General features: G+C 44.0%; 2 protein-coding genes across 5 annotated transcripts; one reads left to right on the forward strand and one right to left on the reverse strand.

Moving 5' to 3' along the window:
- Positions 1-816: 816 nt before the first annotated feature.
- aaas (achalasia, adrenocortical insufficiency, alacrimia) lies at positions 817-6,489 on the reverse strand. 2 transcript variants are annotated; one of them, XM_037105343.1, is made up of 17 exons: positions 6,330-6,489; positions 5,960-6,096; positions 5,632-5,759; positions 4,911-4,966; positions 4,722-4,813; positions 4,583-4,629; positions 4,107-4,205; positions 3,546-3,689; positions 3,249-3,369; positions 3,023-3,147; positions 2,649-2,709; positions 2,459-2,549; positions 2,169-2,262; positions 1,956-2,023; positions 1,759-1,840; positions 1,580-1,664; positions 817-1,053 (listed from the first exon to the last, which is right to left on the reverse strand). In XM_037105343.1, exons 2-17 carry the CDS (start codon positions 6,068-6,070, stop codon positions 898-900), a joined length of 1,560 nt encoding a protein of 519 aa, XP_036961238.1. In that variant the 5' UTR covers positions 6,071-6,096; positions 6,330-6,489; the 3' UTR covers positions 817-897. The 2 variants fall into 2 exon arrangements, with proteins under 2 accessions (XP_036961238.1, XP_036961237.1); XM_037105342.1 differs by having other exon boundaries at positions 2,169-2,265.
- On the forward strand, positions 5,993-20,775 carry map3k12 (mitogen-activated protein kinase kinase kinase 12). Of its 3 annotated transcripts, none has more exons than XM_037105340.1 (14): positions 5,993-6,130; positions 9,802-10,325; positions 13,024-13,219; positions 13,319-13,510; positions 13,601-13,759; positions 13,984-14,142; positions 14,310-14,418; positions 15,411-15,520; positions 15,720-15,836; positions 15,950-16,084; positions 16,200-16,923; positions 17,019-17,086; positions 17,200-17,497; positions 18,152-20,775. In XM_037105340.1, exons 2-14 carry the CDS (start codon positions 9,863-9,865, stop codon positions 18,305-18,307), a joined length of 2,886 nt encoding a protein of 961 aa, XP_036961235.1. In that variant the 5' UTR covers positions 5,993-6,130; positions 9,802-9,862; the 3' UTR covers positions 18,308-20,775. The 3 variants fall into 3 exon arrangements, with proteins under 3 accessions (XP_036961235.1, XP_036961234.1, XP_036961236.1); XM_037105339.1 differs by lacking the exon at positions 5,993-6,130 and adding an exon at positions 8,269-8,527; XM_037105341.1 differs by lacking the exon at positions 5,993-6,130 and adding an exon at positions 8,269-8,527 and having other exon boundaries at positions 13,036-13,219.
- The last annotated feature ends 368 nt before the right edge of the window (positions 20,776-21,143 follow it).

Consider the following 21,143-nt stretch of genomic DNA (forward strand, 5'->3'; position numbering starts at 1 on the left):
GAGTCCACACGCCCACAGCTGAAGGCAGGACTCTGAGGGTGGTCTCTAAAAAAACAACCAGGGTGGGATGTCTTTGTGTGTGTGAGGGCGTGTACATTTTTTGAATTAATTTTATTATGATCTTTTTTTTTTGTTTTTATTTTGTTACACTTCTAATTGATGTAAATTGGAAAATAAAAGGAAAACCGAATTAAGAATGAAGCTGATTTTTAATTGAGTTTTGAATAAAAACAGAAATGGCGTGGGGACGTATTTCTTCTTTCAACAGAACCCTTCATGTGTGTTTAAATGATTTTTTTGTTAATCTTGTCTTTCATGAGGTCAGTTTACTCTTGACTGTGAGTGCATAGACTGTGTGTATGTGTGAGTGCGTGAAAAGATTAAGACTGTGATGCAAGTGTGTATTTTGATATGAGAGAATCTCATAACAAAAAGGAACAAAAGTACTGTATTCGTTCTGCGGTGTCAGGGTGGGGCTGGGTGTAGTTGGCTCCTGTTTGTCTGAACTAATAAGCATAAATAAAGAACATTTTGTTGACTGGAATCAAGTATTTTGTAGAGTAATGATGAAACTGAGCAGCCGCTACACAATATTTGTCTGTGGCCAGCTTCCTCTCCGGTCTGTCAAGTAAATAAAGTTTCCTTAATCTTATTTAAAATAAAATGTGCATTAGTGATCCAAACAAACTACAAGTTAGATAAAAAAAAATGCTATTTATTCTAGATATGATTAAAAGACAGTTCCACTTCAGGAGCACAAATTCCACATTTCATCATTTCCTGAGAACAAAATCTACAAATCAAAGAACGACCAAATGTTTGAAGAACTTTCTACATATTTATTAACAATCCATGATAACAAAGACTTGTGAGTGTGTGATTGTGACTGAGGGTCGGTCAAGACATGAGCTCTGTGAAGAGCGACTGATTGGCAAAGTCTGCAGGGACGGCCTGAGGGCGCGGCAGTGACGGGCTGCTGCTGAGACCACAGTGAGGGACGCCGGCACCCAGGAAGTAGAAAGGCACGTGGGTGATTCTTCCACTGGACCAACACTGTGAACAGAGGAATGTTAACATGGGTGAAATGGCACCTAAGATTTTAATTATATCACATTTATATTAGTACTTGCCAGCAGTTAAATACATATCATATCATCAATAAATAATCATTTCTGATTATATTTTAATATGATTCTGACAAGTGGCGGAAAATGGATGGATTAACAAACCATTTGAAAATGATTAATTAACTGAAGTTTATCTAAAAAATTTGCAACAATATACATCATCAGTTATATAATATCATGTGATAATGAGCTTCCTAGTTATTGTAGTTTGACCCTGCACCTCCCACCGGCCTGCAATCAAACACAAAATCATTTAATAACTAAAACTATTGACTATGGAAGGCAAGAGATAATATTTTGTATAATAATTTGAGGGCATCTAATTCCTTCTAGGGCTTTTTGGCTGAATTCAATACTATAATCAAGACCTTTAAAGACCAGCAGAACAATCAGATTATTAACCTAAACTTAATAATGGAGAGAAAAAACAGCATTTGTAGGGTAGTACTGACCACAGTGAGCAGAGCTCCGTGCTGGAAACTTGGGTGGAACTGCATCAGTCTTGGCTCTGCACCGCGCTCCCCTTGAACAAAACCACTTAACAGAGAAACACAAGAAATATTCAGTCCGTGCATTGAAGATATGCAGCACTACTGAACGAGGAAATGAAACCGCACGTAGAGGTACAAACCATGGTAAAAGCTCAAAAATAGGGCTGGTTCTTGTCTTGAACACGGCTATGATTGCAGGCCGGTCAGCTGTGTGTGGATCACCTGAGAGAACAGAAGAGATGAAGATGAGTTATTAAAATGCGTTAGTAATAAAAAAATAAATAACACAAATGTAACACTGATCAGGTTCAGCGGGGTGAACAGAAGTGAGAGAGACCTTTCAGAAGCACTGCAAGCCTCTCTCCTGTTGGGTCCCAGGCTAAAGACTGGATCTCTCCACCAACACTGGCAGACAGATGAGACAGTGGTGAGTTACGTAACATGCAGACAGGAAATCCAGAAGCTGAATCCTGCCTGTGCTCGACTGCTGGAACACATATTCAAATTCATGTTTGTTTAGCTAATTAGTGATTTAATTTAGACCTCTTACACGATGTCTCCATCTGGTGTGTTAAAGGTCGTCTCTGATAGGTCGGCCACCACTGCTGCTGCCTGAGGCCCCTGCGATGTGCTCGTAGGTAAGCCTGCTGAATGACAACGACACCACACAGGCTGACTTCTTTTACAAAATGCTACCGAAGTTTAAAAACTTTCTGAATACACTCTCCAAATCACACTTCTTATCCAACTTTAGAGGAAAAGAATTCAAGCAACAAATGAATTATGAACGTGGCTGAACATTGTGTATACATATTGGGTTATTTAAACACCGAGAGTAACCTGGTATATCAGTGAAGGTCAGAGCATAGATGACCATCTCTCCCTGCACGGTGAAGAGAAGTCGACTCCCGTCTGGACTCCAACAGCCAGACTTAACAAAAAGACATAATTATACAATGACTACATGATATAGAAAAGGATTTCTTTTTTTCTTGAACAACGATTTTGAAACGTGGTGACATGTTTTCACCTGGCAGCGCCCTTTCACACATGGCCAACGCTCACAGGTCCACATCCTGGTCTCCCAAACCCTGAAGGAAAGAACTTTGTTATCCATGTGTGAAAAACTCCACTTCCTGTCCATTCATTATCTCTTAACACCTGCTAAACTCTTGACTATGTCACTAATCCTTTACATGTTCATTAAATATTCATGAAAGATGAGCAGGCCTAGATTATAACACAGAAATTGGCCATCGTCTCGACCCCACACACTAATCAGAAGAGAAAATTTCACACATTCGCTGGAGGCTTTACATATCTTTCGCTTGAAATGTGCTATTGTAGCTGTAAAAAAGGAAGGAAGGCAGATTAGAAAGCCTTGTGAAACATCCAATCTCTTACCTGAACAGGGCAGATGGTGTAGAAGCCAGGACATGGCTTCCGTCAGGGGACCAGGACAGGAAGGTGACCCCGCCTCCTCCGACACGCTGAAGCGGCACACAGCTTTCTGAAGCTACATCCCAAACCTGAGAGACGCACCGACAAACTGCTCATGACCACAGAACCTCAGTAAGAATTTCAGTCACTTCATGAATCACTTCTTAAAGATGAAGCGGCTGCCTTGTACCATCATTGCTGTGTCCATGGGTGAGGCTGACACGAGGAGAGATCCGCTTGGGGACCAGGCGATGGAAGTGACTGGAGAGTGACCAGGATGAGAGAGAACTTGAGCACAGCCAGATGAAGGCCTGGACGAGTGAAGCGGATGGTAAAAAAAAAGAAGTATCAGAGTTCTGTAGTGGTTAAGTTACAGCAATTCACACATGCACTCTAATTTTCACATATATTTTCTAAGCCTGAAGCTTGGCAGAAGCTTTTCATTGTACTGAATCACTGAATTAAACTATTTTGGGGGTTTACGAACCGGGTTGACAGTGAGCAGGGGTCCACATGCCAGACCAGTAAACAGTTTTGGCAAGCGACAGCGAGAGCAGATGCACACAGAGGCTTCCACTGCACAGCTGCAACGCTCCTCTGTAGACGATGCTTCAGCGTGGGAGTCGTGGCGCTGAGAGACAGAGAACAAAAGGAGACTGAGCGGTGACAGCACTGTCACCGAGTGACTGAGAGGTCAAAGAACAACGCTGCTGTGTGAGGCAGACATGCAGTCATGTTTGTAGATGTTCAGCTTTGCTATGATAGAGATCAGAGCTTAACTGTTGCATCAGTGTGTTTACAGTCTAGCAATGAATCTCTGTCTGACTCTGTTGTCATGGAAAGTGAACAGATAAATATACAGTGGACAATGACTCTGCTGTTTCGGACTAATCCTGTTGTATTTATGTTTCACGTTAATGTTATTATCTCGCACTGTAAAGCTTTGTTTGATCAGCAATCATCTCTTTAAGGAAGTGTAAGCAGTCAAGACTTGCATTCCCCCGAGCTGTCTTATTGACTTCTGTATGCCTTCTAAGTTTTTTTTTACCTTTTGGGGTTGTAGATCTTTATGGAGTCATCCAGCAAGGCAACAGCAAATTTATCTGTATGAGGATGCCAAGCGAAGGCTCGCACCACGCAGTCAGACCTGGTAAAACAAGAGGGAGAGAAAGGTCGCTGACTAATCAAGAAACAATGTTCAGACAAAAACTGTTTTAAGCCACTGCTTAAAATCAAAGAGCCCAGACTTTCTTGCGATCACTTATGAAAAACTTCAACTAACGACTGTTTTCATGGTTCATTAAACCGACAATTATTTTAATCGTTCCGTCTATAAACATCACAAAACAGTGAACATATCCATCGCTAAATCATTAAACATCTTATTTTTCATCCAAACAACAGTTCAACTTGTAAAAAAAACATTTATTAACTTTCATGTGGGTCAGAAAAAAGCATACATCTGAAGACCGATTTTACCTTTGAGAGCATTAATGAACTACACTTCACACTGTCAGCACTCACCAGTTCAGCACCTGTGAAAACTCTGCAATCATGTCCTCACTGCTCAACTGTAAAACAAAAGACAAATAGGCAATTAACCTTTCAACACAACAACAAAACTCTGGTAATTAATTGTATTTAATCAGCAGACACTACTTACTGTGAGATGAGGAAACAGCGAGCCATGAAAGGAGGAGACTTTTTGGAGCAACGCCAGAATACAACCAGAACTCATTGACAGCCATTTAGGCACTACAAGAGCACAAAATAAGATGTATAGGCACTTACAAGTGGATCAAGTCATTGTGAGTTAAAGCTGAATGCGACATTGTGGTGTCTCACTTCTTACCTTCTGTGTGTGAGTTGGTAATTTCATTGAGTAGTCCCGTGAGACCACCATCCCGCCTGAAATAAGAAAGAGAAAAGTTGCATAAATGTCTGTGATAGATAAAGCTTTAACCAAGCTTTAAACCACTGTTTTCATTCTCAATTGATCAGATCAAATCACTTTTTTGTCCCAGACAGTCCAAAACCAGGGACTCATCATAAATGACAAGAAAAGCATCAATCCTGACATTTATGAAGCTGGAAACTGCAAATGTTTGAGGGTTTTTACTTGAAAATTGACTCAGGTTATAACATCATAAATATATTGTTATCACAGATAAGTTGTCATTGTGGTATTACCTTTAGTTGCTAGTTGATTAGGTTCAGCTCGTTAAATCTAATGCAGTCTTGGAAAACAGTCCAATAAACTCTACCTAGATGATGGTTTATGATGTTCGAGTGTTCTCAACAACCGACACACCTCTGTGTAACACGGGAAAGTCTAACAGCACCACAACTACATGCTCCAAGAACGATCATAAATTTCAATCAATCAGCATCACATTCCTATGAATGTATCCTCCTCAGTACCATCTCTGAACATGGCAGCCTGGGATGTAATCAGATTGTTTAAAAGAGGGTTTCTACAACTTGGGATGTCTATACTCTACTGCACCTCCAATAATATGTGCTCTGATGTCTTTTATGTGGACGTGAATAAACTATTAAAATGTGTGACCTACCATGCTGCTGCACTCCTCATCCACAGTGTCTCTGAGTGGTCCAGGAAGGCTGCCTTGCTGCTGCTTTCTGTGCGGCTGTGGAGCTTCAGGGACTCCCGGGGAAAATAGAGACTCAGAGGACTGGACTCCTGCAGAAAACACACAAACATGTACTGATCTGAACCTTTACTGGATCCAGCTCAAGGTGTGATTCTGAATCACAGCCCACAATCACGTCTAGTAAAAAACGAGGCACACTGGAACCTTGCATTTTTATGTGTCTTAAAACGGCATATTAATTAACAGATTAACACAGTGTATGATCACCACAGCAGCTCTGACCACAGACCTGTTTCAGCTGGTCCTCGGTGGTGGTTCCTGACAGCAGCTCGTTGTTGGACTCGCACAGAGTGGTCTGTCCGGAGGGCAGCGGAGGGGGGAACAGCGCCAGAGAGCACATCTTCAACACGGAGACAAACCCTCACACTGGACTCGAAAACACACAACATGGTTCGGTCAGGTAAATACAGCAGCAGTGAATGTCATGTTTACACCTGAACTGCTCACTGTACCGTTTCACACGCGGACAACAGTGGACAAACAGCGGGTTAGCTAACGGTTAGAGTTAGCTAGTTAGCTGAATTAAGCAAACAACTTTGATGCCGGCCTGATTTTATCAGCAAAGAGCTGCACTACGTTTGATATGTCGTTCGTATTACCTTGTAGTGTTGTCAGTTGTCGAGCGCTGTGTTTCCAAACAACAAATTAAAGTACGTTACGTTGTTGTGACACTTTCAGTTCCTTACTTTAAGTCAGTCCCGCCGTGTGGACTACGGCAAGCCAGAGGAGCAAACAGTGCGAAGTTCAGTTTCACAGCACAAACGGGACAGAGCCGACGTGCTGCCCTCTGCAGGACACGGAGCGACACTACACCCACCACACTGAGCCAAACAGCTGCCTACTGATGGCTGTCGGAGTTGATATTCCTGAAATACACGAATCACTGATTTTTATTTCACATGCACAGTTTGCACAAGATTCTTTACTGTGTTTAATTTAATCCATGTTTACTGTTCAAGTATCAAGTTACAGACACATTATCTGGGCCTCCTTGCCACTAGGGGGCGCAGAAAGAAAGGGCAAAAGAACATCAGTTTGTAAACACTAAAAGTAAACTTATGTTTTAAAAATAAAAAAATATAAAACATAAAAGTTCATTCAAAGATTTTTATATTTATTAATTCATTTAAGTTACTTTAAATTTGCTACACGTGAGAATTTTTGTTGAAGGCATTCAAAAAATGTGCTAAAATGCATCGACAGCATATGAAGAAATAACAGTTTCAATATGTAAAATATGTCTCTGCATTGTGTTGCATGGTCCCTCCAGAGCCTCTACAACACAGAGGGAGAGCTCTGTGTTGCCATCAGACACACCTGTTGTCAGCTCAACCAGTCAGTTCTGAAGCTCATTCACATCACAGTTTGTTTTCCTAATGGAGGCCCCCTGGTGGATTATGGTAGGAAATTGCTATGCTATGAAAAAGAATACAGTGGTTTCACCCCATTGTCAGGAGAAGAGCATCTTTAAATTTATGTTTTTCATTTTAGATATCAACATCTGAATGAGTGATTAAATGGATAAAAAAAATGTTTTAAAATCAACAAGCATAATAATAATCATGTGTCAGTTGAAGCGGCAACAGATAACTTTCCTCCTTAGTGTTTCCAAGTGGTATTATTGTTGGTGCTTATTATATTATTTTATTGACTGTATCATTCTTGTTTTCATCCGAGTCGCAAATAAAAACAACACAGGACTTAATATGAGATTGCTCAATCACAAAGTAAATAATAGAAAAATTTGAATAGATTTTTATTAGATTTTATGTTCATGTCATGCACACAGAGTGCCCAGCCCTCTTGGGTTTACAAGAAACCAACACTACAGTTGCAGCAGTCAAACAGTTCATGACATTTCACTTCAAGTTTTTCATAATCAACCAACCCAGGAAGCAGAGAGAGTTAGGCTACAGTTAACCTTTCTTTCCATGTGTGCCTGCATGCAAACAGAATTGTACAGTGAAAGCGAGGTTTATAGGAAACCAGTGTAAACACCCATAGTTTTATTATTCTATATCCATTACAATCAGCATTTACTTTATAATGATACAGTGAAGCAGAACACTTGTCCAGTGTCTGTTTAAGTTCATTTTGTGTGCCAAATATCAAAATGTGGATGTAGAGGGCCCCAAAATACAGTCTGCCCTGTGTGATCCATCCATGTGATCCGGCCCTGCACATTCCCAGACTATTACAAGCGTCCGAATCGTGATTATAATAAAGATAAAGCTGATGTCTTTTCCTGCTCACTGTGGACGGCAAAGTGCACGGTCGGTTGCACACCAGCATCCCTGGAGCCACCGTGGAATCAGTGTGTGTCTTGCTCGATGACACATCAGCAGCAGCAGCAGATGTGGATGCTGGCTGCTTGAGGCTCAATCACAGAAAATCAGTGAATGAAAGGACTCGTTTTTAGGCCTGGAAATGATGGCTGTGATGATGACAAACTGACTGTGTGTGTGTGTGTGTGTGTGTGTGTTTGAGGGGAGGGTGCAGCGCCCCCTCGCGGCGCACCTCGCATTTCCGTGACGTCAATTCAGCACTGGGAAGGAGACAGCTCCCTCCCCCAATAAACCCAGCGCGCCTCACGTTGCATGGGTCCCCGGTTATTGATAACACAATTTGCCCGCTGGGATCCATCCCAGTAACGCGAAACTTGTGGATACGGGGGACCGGGGGAACACGAGAGACAGCCCGGACCCGAGAAAAACAACGATCTGCTCGCTCCCAGCGACCAAACAGAAAGCCGAGCCCACCCCTTCACTTGACAACGCGACATCAAGCGGGCAGAAAGGTATGGGAATGTCATACTATCCGGTTTAATGCCGATTGAATTAGGAATCAGGTGGCACGGGACGGGGTAGGTATGATGCCGTCGGCTCGGTGCGGGAGCGTTCACGCCGCTCACACTGCACCAAGCGACTGATGCTGCCAAGAAACGAATCGCCGTCGATGAGCGCTGGGAAGAAAAAAAAAAAAAATCATATTTGTGCAGCCGGAGAGCCCCACATCACGAGATATGTGTGTGTGCCGATGCCAGCGCTGAGTGAATGGTGCGGACGCTGCGGCACTTTCACTTGGCATGGAGCATAGTAGGCATCGGGCTCGCAGATTCACGCACGTCGGCTGTGATGCTGCTGAGTGTCATCATCGCATCCTTCGGTTTATTTAAAGATTGATCTCCCTGCGTTTGTGTGCGTGTGTGCACCGCTCCCCTCGCGCAGGGCCCCGGTGGCGGCGGCGGTTGGTTGGTTGTTTATCGCCGTGGTTGTTTGTTTGTTTGTTTGTTTGTTTGTTTGTTTCACGCTCTCATGTCGCTCACTCCACCGTGGCTCCTCTCGTGCAAGTGGTGCAGAGCAAGAAATGGAGCTGGTGGTCTGGATACATGTGCTCCCTCTCTCTACCTCTCTCCCTCTCTCTCTCACGCACGCACGCACGCATACGTACACAGCCACACGCCGAGGGTTATGCAATTCGTCATATTGTCCACATGCACACAATGCTCTTCACTTGACGCACGACGATGCACACATATGGGAGCCGCGGAGGAGCTGCGCCGTGATGCTGCCGGACACTGATGGTGTGCATCGGGACAAGTGAGAGAGAGAGAGAGAGAGAGAGAGAGAGAGAGAGCAGGTGACAGTCAGGGCTGCGGACCATCCCCCCTGGTCGATTCATTCATAAAGCCCATCTCCACTCTGGGTGATGGCTCCACTGGGCAGGCTTTTGGTTCCCCCCCCCAATCATGAGGCTTCACTGCATGATTCAGACAGGATTCACTGTCTTAGAAATGGAGGGACTGAGCGGTTAAACTGGTGGACTGGCTGGATGCCAAACTCACAGCAGGGCCCCTTTGTTTTCTTGTGTTGTAGTAAGAAGAAAAGTTAAGTGGGGATACTCTACCGATTGGTGAGGAGGTGAGGGCAGCAGTCGTTCAGCACCGGACAGCTCCTCTGTGCAAATGGATCTGTCTGGTGCTGAAATCACTCCTCACTGTTTGCTTATTACCAGTCAGATGAGTTGTGGCCACACTAACATGCACTCACTATCATGACTCTCCTCCTCCAGGCTTACTTCTCATCTTCCCATCCGCCATCCACCCTGACCTGCCGTGTTGGGGAAACCCCTGATGAGTGGGACCTGTATCCATGAGCCCCGTGCCCCTTCCCCCTCCCTGTCAGGCTTCAGCACCCCCATCTCAGAGCCCCCCTATCGAAGACTCGATGGAGACACCCCTGCCTGCACCCCCGAGACGGACCTGACCCCCACACAGTGTGTCCTCCGTAACGTGCTGTCCATCGACACGGGTGGACAGGTGGCGCCGGGCGGCAGCAGCCCCACTCCCAGCGATGGACCCTCAGCCCACTTTGACAACAGCGTGCTAAAACTACATGAACATGAGGCCTGCCAGTGTGGCGGCGGGGCCGAGGCCGGGCACAGTCCTGAGGCTGGCGCTGTTCGGAGCCAGTCGGACAACATTCGGCTACAATCAGGAAGTGGAGGTTTTTTGGAGGGACTGTTTGGCTGCCTAAAGCCGGTCTGGACCATGATTGGAAAGGCCTACTCCACTGAACACAAACACAGCCACGAAGGTATGTGAAGCTCAGAGTCAGAAAGAGAAAGTCTGAACTGTTTGTGAATTCAACATTTATTCAGTCAGTACATGGAAGTATTGTGGTGACCTATAAGCAGTGGAGTGTCACCAGAGAAAACTAGAATGGCAGTCAGTAGAGCGTATACCTCAGTCAAGCTTTAATCTAATATCAAACTCTGTAGTCCTGTAACACTCTAAAGGTTAAACCACACACAGCTGCTTAAACACAATTCAAGCTCAGCAGATTTAGTATCTGCATCAAATCGTTCTCACTCACAGATACCAGCCACCTACATTTTCATCAAGATCCACGCACCATTACCCGAGAAATGAATGGAAAACTGGAAAAACACCTTATCTCGCAATGTTCAAGACAGTCAGAAGAAATTCTTGTGCCGAGACTCAAATCTGGAAATCTGTTCAGCAGTTTGTGTGTAATCCTGCTGACAAACTCACAGTTAAACGAACGGACACGGGTGAAAACATGACGTGATGAACATATGAGCTTTACACATGAACTCTTGCCTCCACAGTCGCTTCCTTTATTCAAGTAAAAGTAACAACACAGCAATCTAAATTTACTCCATCAGGGGTAAAAAGTTCAGACGTATTACTATCAAGTTACTCAAAGGCTCAAAAGTTCTGCAGGAAAATTACACCTGTGACAGACGTATTATTATAAAGTACAACACAGAGCTGTACAAGTGATCAGATATAATTGAAATCTCAATATGGCTAAGAGCACTGTCCAAATTGTACAATGGTGCAATATTTTTTAAAGGTAAAATGTTTGATAAAACTGCATCATAATTGATAGTGATAGTGGTACAGACTCCAACAAATGTCTCGTCATCATGAAGTGTGATGCAAAAATAATCATTCCCACTAATCGCGAATCTGTCCAAAAAATTTCATTATGGGTTGTTTTTTTTTGTTTTGTTTTTTTTTACCATATCGTGCAGCTCCTGCACATTATGAAATAGTTAGTGATGCATCAGTGCACAAGTGGCTGGCAGAGGGAGAGAGACTTCATTTACTTTATATAACTGTCGTCGCCATACTGGAATTTCTAACCAGGGTACAACACCTTTAGATATATTTACATTCAATACCACGTTCTGTACCATAACACTGAGGGCATTACAGTTTTATTTTTATGACAAGATAAATATAAAACAGGCTTTTGTACCGTGTGATTACGAGCAACAGTGTCTAAGGGAATTGACTTCCTGAGGAGGCGGGGTCATGTTGGCACTACAGAGGTGCAAGTGTTGACACTCTGTCAGAGAGAAGAGCAAAAAAAATGCAGCTACTGCTACTTATATACTCTCAGGTAGTTTAGTCCAAACTCGGGATCAGGCCACCCTGCGAAAGGGTCGCAAGATAAATGCGAGGGGCTGAGAGACGTGTGGAGTAAGGAAGAAGAGAACAAAATTGCTCCACATATGAGTATTTATCCTCTGGATAATTTGCCATCCTAAGTTCTCAAACTGTTTTCTAAATGAAAGCATCTGAGAAGTTTAGAGGGAACCTGCTAACAACTCAAAGGTATCTGCAACGTGACAAGAGGCCACAGCTACACACTACATTCTTAAAGGGTCCCAAGTCAAACGCTCAGGGGTCGATGTGTCATGATCAGCCTGGCCAGGATAACTGAAGTTTGACGAAATCATCCAGATAACCATCAAACGCCTAAATATCTTCAAATGGCACTAAACCATGCAGGAATCTCTTTACCTATTTTACATTATTTACCTTATTTCCAAACATCCTATATGACCTTTTTTTGTGAGGGATAAAGACAAGCTTTTAGTCATGGTGATGGACTTGTAGCAATTCAAAATAAATCAGGTGAACCATATGAGACTGTGTATTTCCAAGTCACTTATTTGAGGATATTAACAACACGATCAACTTATTTCGAGTGTTTTTAAGGCGATCTGTGATAAAATCTTATATCCTCCCATCCCTGCTTAAGGACCAGCAGACTCTTTAACAATGCAATGTATTTCTATAAGCTTACTGATTTTCTTAATCTGAAAAGTAACTATAACCACAGCTGTCAGATAAGTATCTTCGCTAGAAGCAAATTGGACTTGGAGTACAAAGTAGCAGAAAACTACCATCCTGCTGGCAGATCGACTGTGTTTAAGGCCCAGTTCTCACAGCTGGGAGCATCGTGTGCATCCTCCTCTGCTGCAGCAGCACTCTAGAGATCTGGACACTTCAGTGGACCTCATGAAGAATTGATCCGCCTGTATCTTTCCCTCTGCCCATCTGGTGACTCTTTAGTGACCATGCTCTCACAGTCATTTAAGCAGAGTCGGTATGACAGGTGACAGATTAGACTATGACTGGCTTGTTGTTTCCCCCTCAGTGTTTCTCTTATCTCCGGTCAGCTGGATAAACTGTCAATATGGCATTTATTTGAACACGGCAGGCACTTTGTATGATGCAGTTGTGTCCTGCCAGCCTATTCTGATGTGTAGCATGGAGCGAGCATCTGCTCAGCGCACCTCGTGACTCCTCCTTTTCCAAACTGGCAAGAGCACATTGACATTTGGAGGCTTTGCAACGTGTGATGGATATTATTTAAGTAATTCCTCAAAGACTGCAGAGTCCATGCTCGTGTTAAGTCTTTGTAACACTTGATCATTCCACATGTACTCACATACATTGTTTCTTTTGGCTTGTTGGTCTTCATCTAGAGTCCTGGGAGGTTCCTTTTGAGGAAATCTCGGACCTGCAGTGGGTGGGCAGCGGGGCACAGGGCGCCGTCTTCCTGGGCAAGTTCCACGGAGAAGACGTGGCGGTAAAGAAAGTGCGGGACATCAAAGAGACCGAGATCAAACACCTCCGCAAACTCAAGCACCCCAACATCATCACTTTCAAGTGAGATAAGTCGGGATATCCTATAGGGTCTCTTATCGTTTGGCTCTATGAATCACACTTTGATATCTTTGAATAATCGAATGCTGTGTTTCCTTCCAGGGGCGTGTGCACCCAGGCTCCTTGTTACTGTATCTTGATGGAATACTGTGCCCAAGGCCAACTGTACGAGGTGCTGAGGGCGGGCCGCAAAATCACCCCCTCCCTTCTGGTTGACTGGTCAATGGGCATTGCAGGTGGCATGAACTACCTCCACCTCCACAAAATCATCCATCGGGACCTCAAGTCCCCCAAGTAAGCTCGATGGGAACTTCAGCCCACACAAGATCTGAAACATTTATGACAGATTCCTGATTATGTCCATGTTTCATCTCACGTGTGCAGCATGCTGATCACACACGACGACCTGGTGAAGATCTCCGACTTCGGTACCTCAAAAGAGCTCAGCGACAAGAGCACCAAGATGTCATTCGCCGGCACCGTAGCCTGGATGGCTCCTGAAGTGATTCGGAATGAGCCAGTGTCAGAAAAGGTGGACATCTGGTAAGCCTGACTAACGTCGACCCATCTTCCACTGACACGTCTGGCATTTTTTATTCTCTGAGAGATCCACGGATGTACTTGCTGATATCATGTGTGTGCGATAACTTCTCTGTGTGTCTGGGCTGTCTGGTTGTTACGTAAAGCTTTTCCTCTGTCTCTTATGTTTAACCAATCTTGACCTATATGAGACTTCTTGAATAAATAAAACTCCACTTAACTTTAAGGTCATTCGGAGTGGTGTTGTGGGAGATGCTAACCGGAGAGATCCCTTATAAAGACGTGGACTCATCCGCCATCATCTGGGGTGTGGGAAACAACAGCCTTCAGCTGCCTGTACCTGAGAGCTGCCCTGATGGCTTCAAGATCCTCCTCAGACAGTGCTGGTGAGTGACGCCAGGAAATGGGCAGCCAAAATGAGGAAAGAGGAGCTGAGAAGGAGCAGATTAGATGAGTAGAGGCATTGCATGGGGGAGGCTGTGGTTTAAGGATTTCATTGATTTTACAGCCGTTGTAAATGTACACAGCTGTCTTTCCCATCTTGGATTTGCAGGAACTGTAAGCCCAGGAACAGGCCCTCTTTCCGTCAGATCCTCCTTCATCTGGATATCGCATCAGCTGATGTGCTGTCCACTCCACAAGAGACATACTTCAAGTCTCAGGTATGGTTGCCTCTCTGGCCCCATTTACACTTGATATTAAAATCTGATCAATATCCAGACACGTTATCCTGATAAGGATCAAAGCATGTTAATGCAAGATGTGAATGCGCAATGAGGGAATGTGATCGGATCTGCATCACCTCATCTGGAGGTAGTCTGACTTGCATCATGTTCAGATAAATGCAGTCTATCCAACGTGCTAGCATCTGTTTGCATCATCACATTGATAGAAGTGTTTGTCTTTAGTAAAACATACAATGTTGTTGTTCAAATTTAGAGTGTGATCAAGCCAGAAAACTGAAAGAAACACAGCTCTAGTCATTAATTAAATGTCTATTCTGTGCCATAAAGTACCAAAGGTTGTGTTATTTAACAGAAACAACTGAAAAATGAAAGCGATACAGGTGGAAAATTAATGATACACAGTAAGAAATAACTGTGCACAGCTCATCTGTGCAGCTGATCTGTATCTAGTCACAGAAAAGCCTACATGCCTGTATTGCAACAAACCAGGACAATCTGATTACATTTTTAAATGCAATGCAGGAATAACTTAATAACAAATAATCTACAATTTGTTGGAGACATTGTTTCATGAAGTTTACAAATTTTGCCGTAACTCTACAACCCACAAAACTCTGTGATTTTTTAAAGGAGTCTGGGGCTGATTGCAGCTGCCTCAAATTCCTCACGGAGGACAGATATCTGATCTTGGTGGAGATAACGAGATAAGGTTAAAAATACCAGGTATAAACGCAAAGGCAAGATCGTTTTTCATCCAGATAACGTATCCAGACACGGATCCCATTTTAATACCAGGTGTCTGAGTCTGAATATGGAAGATCTATAGATCTACCAAAACATGCAGTCATACACAAACAGACACGTGTGCTTGCAAAGTAATCACACATGAACTGCCACTCAAAGGAGACCTGTGTTTAAAGTTGGCTCTGGCTAGACAGTCCTCGTTAACAGAGATGTGCTCTCATCAGGCTGAATGGCGAGAAGAGGTGAAACAGCACTTTGAGAAGATTAAATCTGAGGGTACTTGTCTCCACCGGCTCGACGAGGAGCTGATCAATCGGCGCAGAGAGGAGCTCAGGTCAGTCCAGCCAACTGGTGATGATACAATGGTAGCCTACATGGATGAGGCCACTTTCGCGCTGTGTCATTTCTCAATGTCATTCCTTTGTCCACCCCTGTTTCATGAAATAAACGCCTTGAGTGCACATCTTTTGTGGAGCATTTGGAATCTCTCATGCGGATGCACAATGACATCAGCAGCCTCTTTTTTTTCTCAGGCATGCTTTGGACATTCGCGAGCACTATGAGAGGAAACTGGAGAGGGCTAACAACCTTTACATGGAGCTCAGCGCTGTCATGCTGCAGCTGGAGCTCAAAGAGAAAGAGTTGCAGAGGTACAAATAAATCCATGAACACGGGGTCTGTGTGTGTAAAATGCAAACATTCACTACAAATTAATAAACCACAGTGCATTCACACATTGATGTCGTGTGGCGCTTCCTTCCAGGAGAGAGCAGTCTCTGGATAAGAAGTACCCGGGTTTGTTTAAGCACCACAGCTCCAGACAGAGCAGCTCCTCCAACACCATGGACAAACTCATCAAGAAGAGGAATGTCCCACAGAAACTGCCCTCAGGAAAGAGGTATGAAATCTCGTTTCAGTCGTTATTTCATAAAAGATTGATGCAGAAGTGGATAAATGAATATTCATTAGGCTTGTGGATTGCAGTTGTTGACTAATCCCTCCTACTCCTTCAGGCCAGACATCCTCAAGTCTGAGGTAATCATTCCCAAAATGGACTCCTCCGTGATGCAAGTCACTATCCCAGCCTGCCCCAACAGAAGCTCCACTTCCCCCAGCCGGTCTCGGAGGGTAAAGACCCGCCATCGCAAGCCCGGGAAAGGCAGTAGTGGGGACCTGGCTGGACTCAAGGCGAATCAGTCCTCCCCTAACAGGGACTCAACTGCCCAGGCTAACAGTTCTACCATTAACCCCTCCAAGCAGCTGCTGGAGCCCTCCGCAGCTCTGCGGGGCCTCAGCCATGAGCAGCAGCAGAGGCAGCTATCCTCCTCCAGCCCTGACCTCATCTGCACCACGCTGGAGGCAGAGGGCCAGGGAAAAGGGGAGGACTCTGTGGGCGGCCTGGAGAGAGGGGGAAGCCTCAGTGCCTCTGCAGGGTTAGGGGGCTCGGAGGGGGGGGCAGCTGGTCTCGATGATCTCACAGAAACTCCTCCACGCAGTGACACGCCAAGCGAGGATGCTGCATCGTTCCCATTCTCAAGCAGCCCAGACTCACCATGTGGGAGGGGGGCGGCAGCGGGGCGGGGGTCTCTGGGATCTCCACGACTGCCTCTTGATGGGGAGGATAAAGAGGAGGGAGCTGGTGCTGTGAGGTTGCCCCGGGGGGCATCAGGGGGGATTGGGAGTCAGCACCTCACTCCTTCAGCCATCCTGTACCGGGCTGCCATCACACGCAAACAGGTACACAGTCAGATATCTGCTCGTGCTCTTCACGGTTCCTCTGGTGATACTTTGATCATTTTCACTTGTACAATTTTTCCTGTTTCTGACTACAGAGGCGTGGGGTGTCATCAGAGGAGGAGGAGGGTGAAGTTGACAGTGAGGTTGAGTTGCCACGGAGACGGTGAGTAACTTGCTGTCCCTCGTCATTGGAAAATTACCTTAAGCCATCTTCCCTCTCTTTTATCAGAGAACACCAAAACAATTGTTGTTCCTTCTTTTTTTCAATCTCTCCAGACGTCCGACCAGCATCACCAAGTGCCAGTCGGTCTCTACCTTCAGCTCAGAGAACCTGTCGGTGTCAGATGGCGAGGAGGGCCACACAACCGACCACTCTCACAGCGGCACCCCGGACGTGGTCAGCACCAACACGGACGACAGGTTGGACGACCGCAGCGACGACCTCCTCTCTCAGGGGTCGGAGATCCCGGCGGACAACACCGACCCTGCGCAGGCTTCTGACGGCCTGTCGGAGAGAGACGGAGGACTGGGCCAGGCCAAAGCTCAGCTGGACGCCGGGCAGAATCCAAATGAGGTAAAGCCTCTCCACAGAGGATCGCATGTGTCAGTTTGTGTCCGCGTCTTAGAGTCATGTACCAGAACTTACTCCAAGAACCTGAGCTGGAAAGTAGATTGAAAAAGTGTAACTGAATATGGAGTATTAAGTATTATTGAATATATTTTATGTTCCTCGCTGTTTTTTGCAATGGAGTCTGGTGTCGTGAGAAAAGCAATATATAACAGCAGTTTCTGGTCAGAAGGGAGCTGTGGCTGACGTCACATGCCCATTTGTTTTGATCAGAGATGCTGGTGCTGTAGTGTAGTGTAACGTTAGATAACTAATTACTTACCAAGACATCTGCAAACCAGTAGCGATTGTTTTATGTTTGTTATAAAGAAAAAGGGCTATGATATGTGGAAGCGAAAGTCCTTGTAACCCTTAGTTTGAAGTGTGCCTGAAAAATCTCAGTTTGGAGGGCCCTGTAGCCCAAACACTTCACCCTGCTCCTTTATCCTAACAAGAATCAGGACTCCCCACCACGAGATGTGACCATGCAAAATGAAGGGATCGGGCTAAGTGGTAGGGGCAAGAGGTATATTTCGGGCCTTGTTCCTCCTTTGCCAAAAACACTTAATGTCTGCTGTAGGTCACGTTCGACATTGTTTTCCCCTCTCTCTCTCTCCACAGAGTCGGGCCCTGTGTGACGACTCCGACTGCGACAGTGCTGAGCTGGATCAGTCAGGTAGTGGAGAGCCCAGCCGTCCTCCCAGTGCCGGAGCGTGGGTGTCGCCGTCTCAGCCCTACCAGGGGTCTCCACAGGCGCCTCACACAGGACCTCCATAGATCACTGGACACTAACAGACCTCCAGTTACTCTACAGTGAACAACCATCACAGGCGTACACCAATCTGTCAGTGCAGTACATTACTGTTGTCATGAGGGATCACACCTACTACACCACTCAGACTATGACAAGTTGACTTATGGTGTCTCATAAGTTTGTTGGCTGGCAAACCTACATCAGATGACATAGGACATTTGTCATAACCTGACATCAGATATTTTGGCAGCTTGTGACATCAGATAAATGTCATTTAAGTTTCGTAGGGTTTTTTTTAAAATCTTTTTTTTAGGCAAAACAGTTACCAAGGTAACCTTAGCCACTGCTCCAGTTCAGCAAAAACCCTTCCACAGATGCACACGCACGCACAAGATACCACACTCGTTGTCCTTTAAACACTCTAATCCTCACTCTGGGAGCATCCTCCATGATACTCCACACACTAATGCATCAAATATTAATGAATAATAATGTAAATATCCATTACATACCACATGAGAAATATCTAACTTTATTTTATTTGTAAGATAAAAATGTAAGACTAAATGGTATGCAGCCCTGTGAACAAATGCATGATTACATGTTTATAATTTATGGTTCGAATGTGTCAGTTTTATATTTTGTGAAAGTTTACACTTTTTTAATCCTGAAAGTATTACTTCGGTTATTTTATTTTATTTTTTTGTTAATAAATGTCAGCACTCAAGAAAAAAAAAAAGTCTAAATGGAATGAAAATCTCACCAAGACATCGATCATGATGCATAATTAGGATTCTCAGTAGGTAATATATTATTTTTTTTAACCCTACTACTGAGTTTCAAGTACACATGAGACATAATTGAGGTTTTTTATGGAGCTTATCAAATGTGTAATAGGTTGGGAGACCTTTGAGTTCATCCAAAATGAATGTCGAATGTCTTTAATTTGTCGGTTGTGCATTGTGGTGTGTGTTCATGGAAATGATCTCTGACACGAACTAGCCATGAAAATGAAGGACATTCATCTCATCAACGAACACTGATGGGATGCTTTAGTAGAAGTTACTGTCAGGGTCATGATGGGCATTTTCAAAAAAGGTTTGACAGGCCAGAAGCAGAAATGCAGCTTAGACCATATTCACACAGCAGCCATTTTCCTCAGGATGGGGAGCTCAAATGCTGAGATAATATTACGCTGCTGTGTTCTAGCTTGCAAAGCTTTTTAACATAGGGAATCTGACAAATTGTTATTATATCTTCAAATCTGAAAGCTTTCTGATTGATCAGTCACTGAAAAGTTCATGAACCGTGAAAATCTGAGGGGACACTGGACCGTATTTCAAGCTAAAACAACATATTAGCTGTCCCGTTAGCCAACGTTAGCAATTATCCATTTCCCAGCTAACATCACCGTTTGATCACATCCAGTGTGTTTCACTCCCAGGCTTAGATGAATGTGTCCAAGATGTATGTCAATATTTTAGAATTCATTTACACCTTTCCTAATGTGTCATGGAACAATATCAAAGCTAGGAAGTGGCTGAATGTAAATAATTAATGAATTAGCTGCTAGCTGCTTACCTTGAAGTAGGGCCAGCTGGCCTTCCAGATGTTCACTATCCATCATCTTTTCGGATCAATGAGGAAGTGGTGAAATGATAATGATTGGTAAGGTTCCTGATATCATTAAGACCTGAAACCTGGAACGCAGCAGTCCGCTACAACAACTGAGATTTCCAAGCACAGCGTCAGAGGAAAATGGCCACTGTGAGAATATTGTCTTCTTTTCTCCATTCTCCTTTTCTTTGTTCTTTCAAAACCTGCCACCTACATTTCCCACAATGCAATGTGTGCAATGACAGCTGTGTCAAAATTGGAGTGTTTTATGCTAGTAGCAGCCAATGTAGCCTCGAGCCGCTAGCCCGGCAGATCTGAGGAGGAGCTATAGAGGTCTGGTAGCTTCTTAACCTCTTTAACCTCACACTCCAATATGTTTTGGGTTTTTTTGTTTTTTTTTTAATTTGTACTCTTTAGCCCCAACCGACGCTGACTCAGACTACATAACTTGAAGCAGTTTAGCTGTGTAAAAACAAGATTACGCTTGATGCAACTGTTTCTGCACATGCAGTAGTGCTCCCCACGGCCTGTAAAATCTATCGAGTTCCCCGTAAAGTAATGAACCAAACGGACTCCTAAAGTTCACAATGTTGATAAGCTTCTGTAAAAAAACAAACAAAAAACAAACAAAAAAAAAAAGAAAAAAAAAAACCTCAACTGTTCCTTTTACCCTTTAAGATAACTGCAGAAGTAGCCAGATAAGGAATAGAGCACTTCTCTGTGGTGGTTACCAGTAGAACAGTAAGTATCCTTTGGGTTTGAATAGAAATGTTTTGTTTTTATACAGCATTGCACATTGTACCTGTAACATAGGAATTATATCGAAAGCAAAATATTATGATCAACAATAAATAATGTATTGGTTAAAAAAAAAGTGTGATGTTTGTTTAAAGACAGGCCACGTACGCTGCGTCACAAGACAGCGGAACTAGAAAATAAATGTTTATTTTCAATGACTTTAAGCATGTCCAAACTGTGCCAGTGTCATTTCTTAACTTTGCCCTCTCACAACTGTACATGATTTAAAATAGACCCTCCAAAGAGATTAGCAGACATTAGACATTGAGACATTTAGGGTTACTATTAGAATAGGTTTAAATGCTGTAATGCTTGAGCACATGAGCTTTCTTATGCCCAGTCACTGACCAGTGCTGCAGCTCTTTAGCCCCCTGCTGCCTGAAATGCTGTTTTAGCTCCTTATGTGCCAAACTAGCTGCTAAGCATTAATTATGCAAAAATATA

Source organism: Acanthopagrus latus, chromosome 7, assembly GCF_904848185.1.
Source record: "Acanthopagrus latus isolate v.2019 chromosome 7, fAcaLat1.1, whole genome shotgun sequence".
Classification (NCBI taxonomy): domain Eukaryota; kingdom Metazoa; phylum Chordata; class Actinopteri; order Spariformes; family Sparidae; genus Acanthopagrus; species Acanthopagrus latus.

Coding starts and splice junctions, on each gene's coding strand:
- map3k12 (XM_037105340.1), top strand. CDS start 9,863: ATGAGTGGGACCTGTATCCATGAGCCCCGTGCCCCTTCCCCCTCCCTG. Junction 13,511..13,600: donor CGGGACCTCAAGTCCCCCAA/GTAAGCTCGATG, acceptor TCACGTGTGCAG/CATGCTGATCACACACGACG. Junction 17,498..18,151: donor CCGGGCAGAATCCAAATGAG/GTAAAGCCTCTC, acceptor CTCTCTCCACAG/AGTCGGGCCCTGTGTGACGA.
- aaas (XM_037105342.1), bottom strand. CDS start 6,070: ATGTGCTCTCTGGCGCTGTTCCCCCCTCCGCTGCCCTCCGGACAGACC. Junction 4,630..4,721: donor CGCTGTTTCCTCATCTCACA/GTAAGTAGTGTC, acceptor TTTGTTTTACAG/TTGAGCAGTGAGGACATGAT. Junction 1,054..1,579: donor ACGGAGCTCTGCTCACTGTG/GTCAGTACTACC, acceptor CTCTGTTCACAG/TGTTGGTCCAGTGGAAGAAT.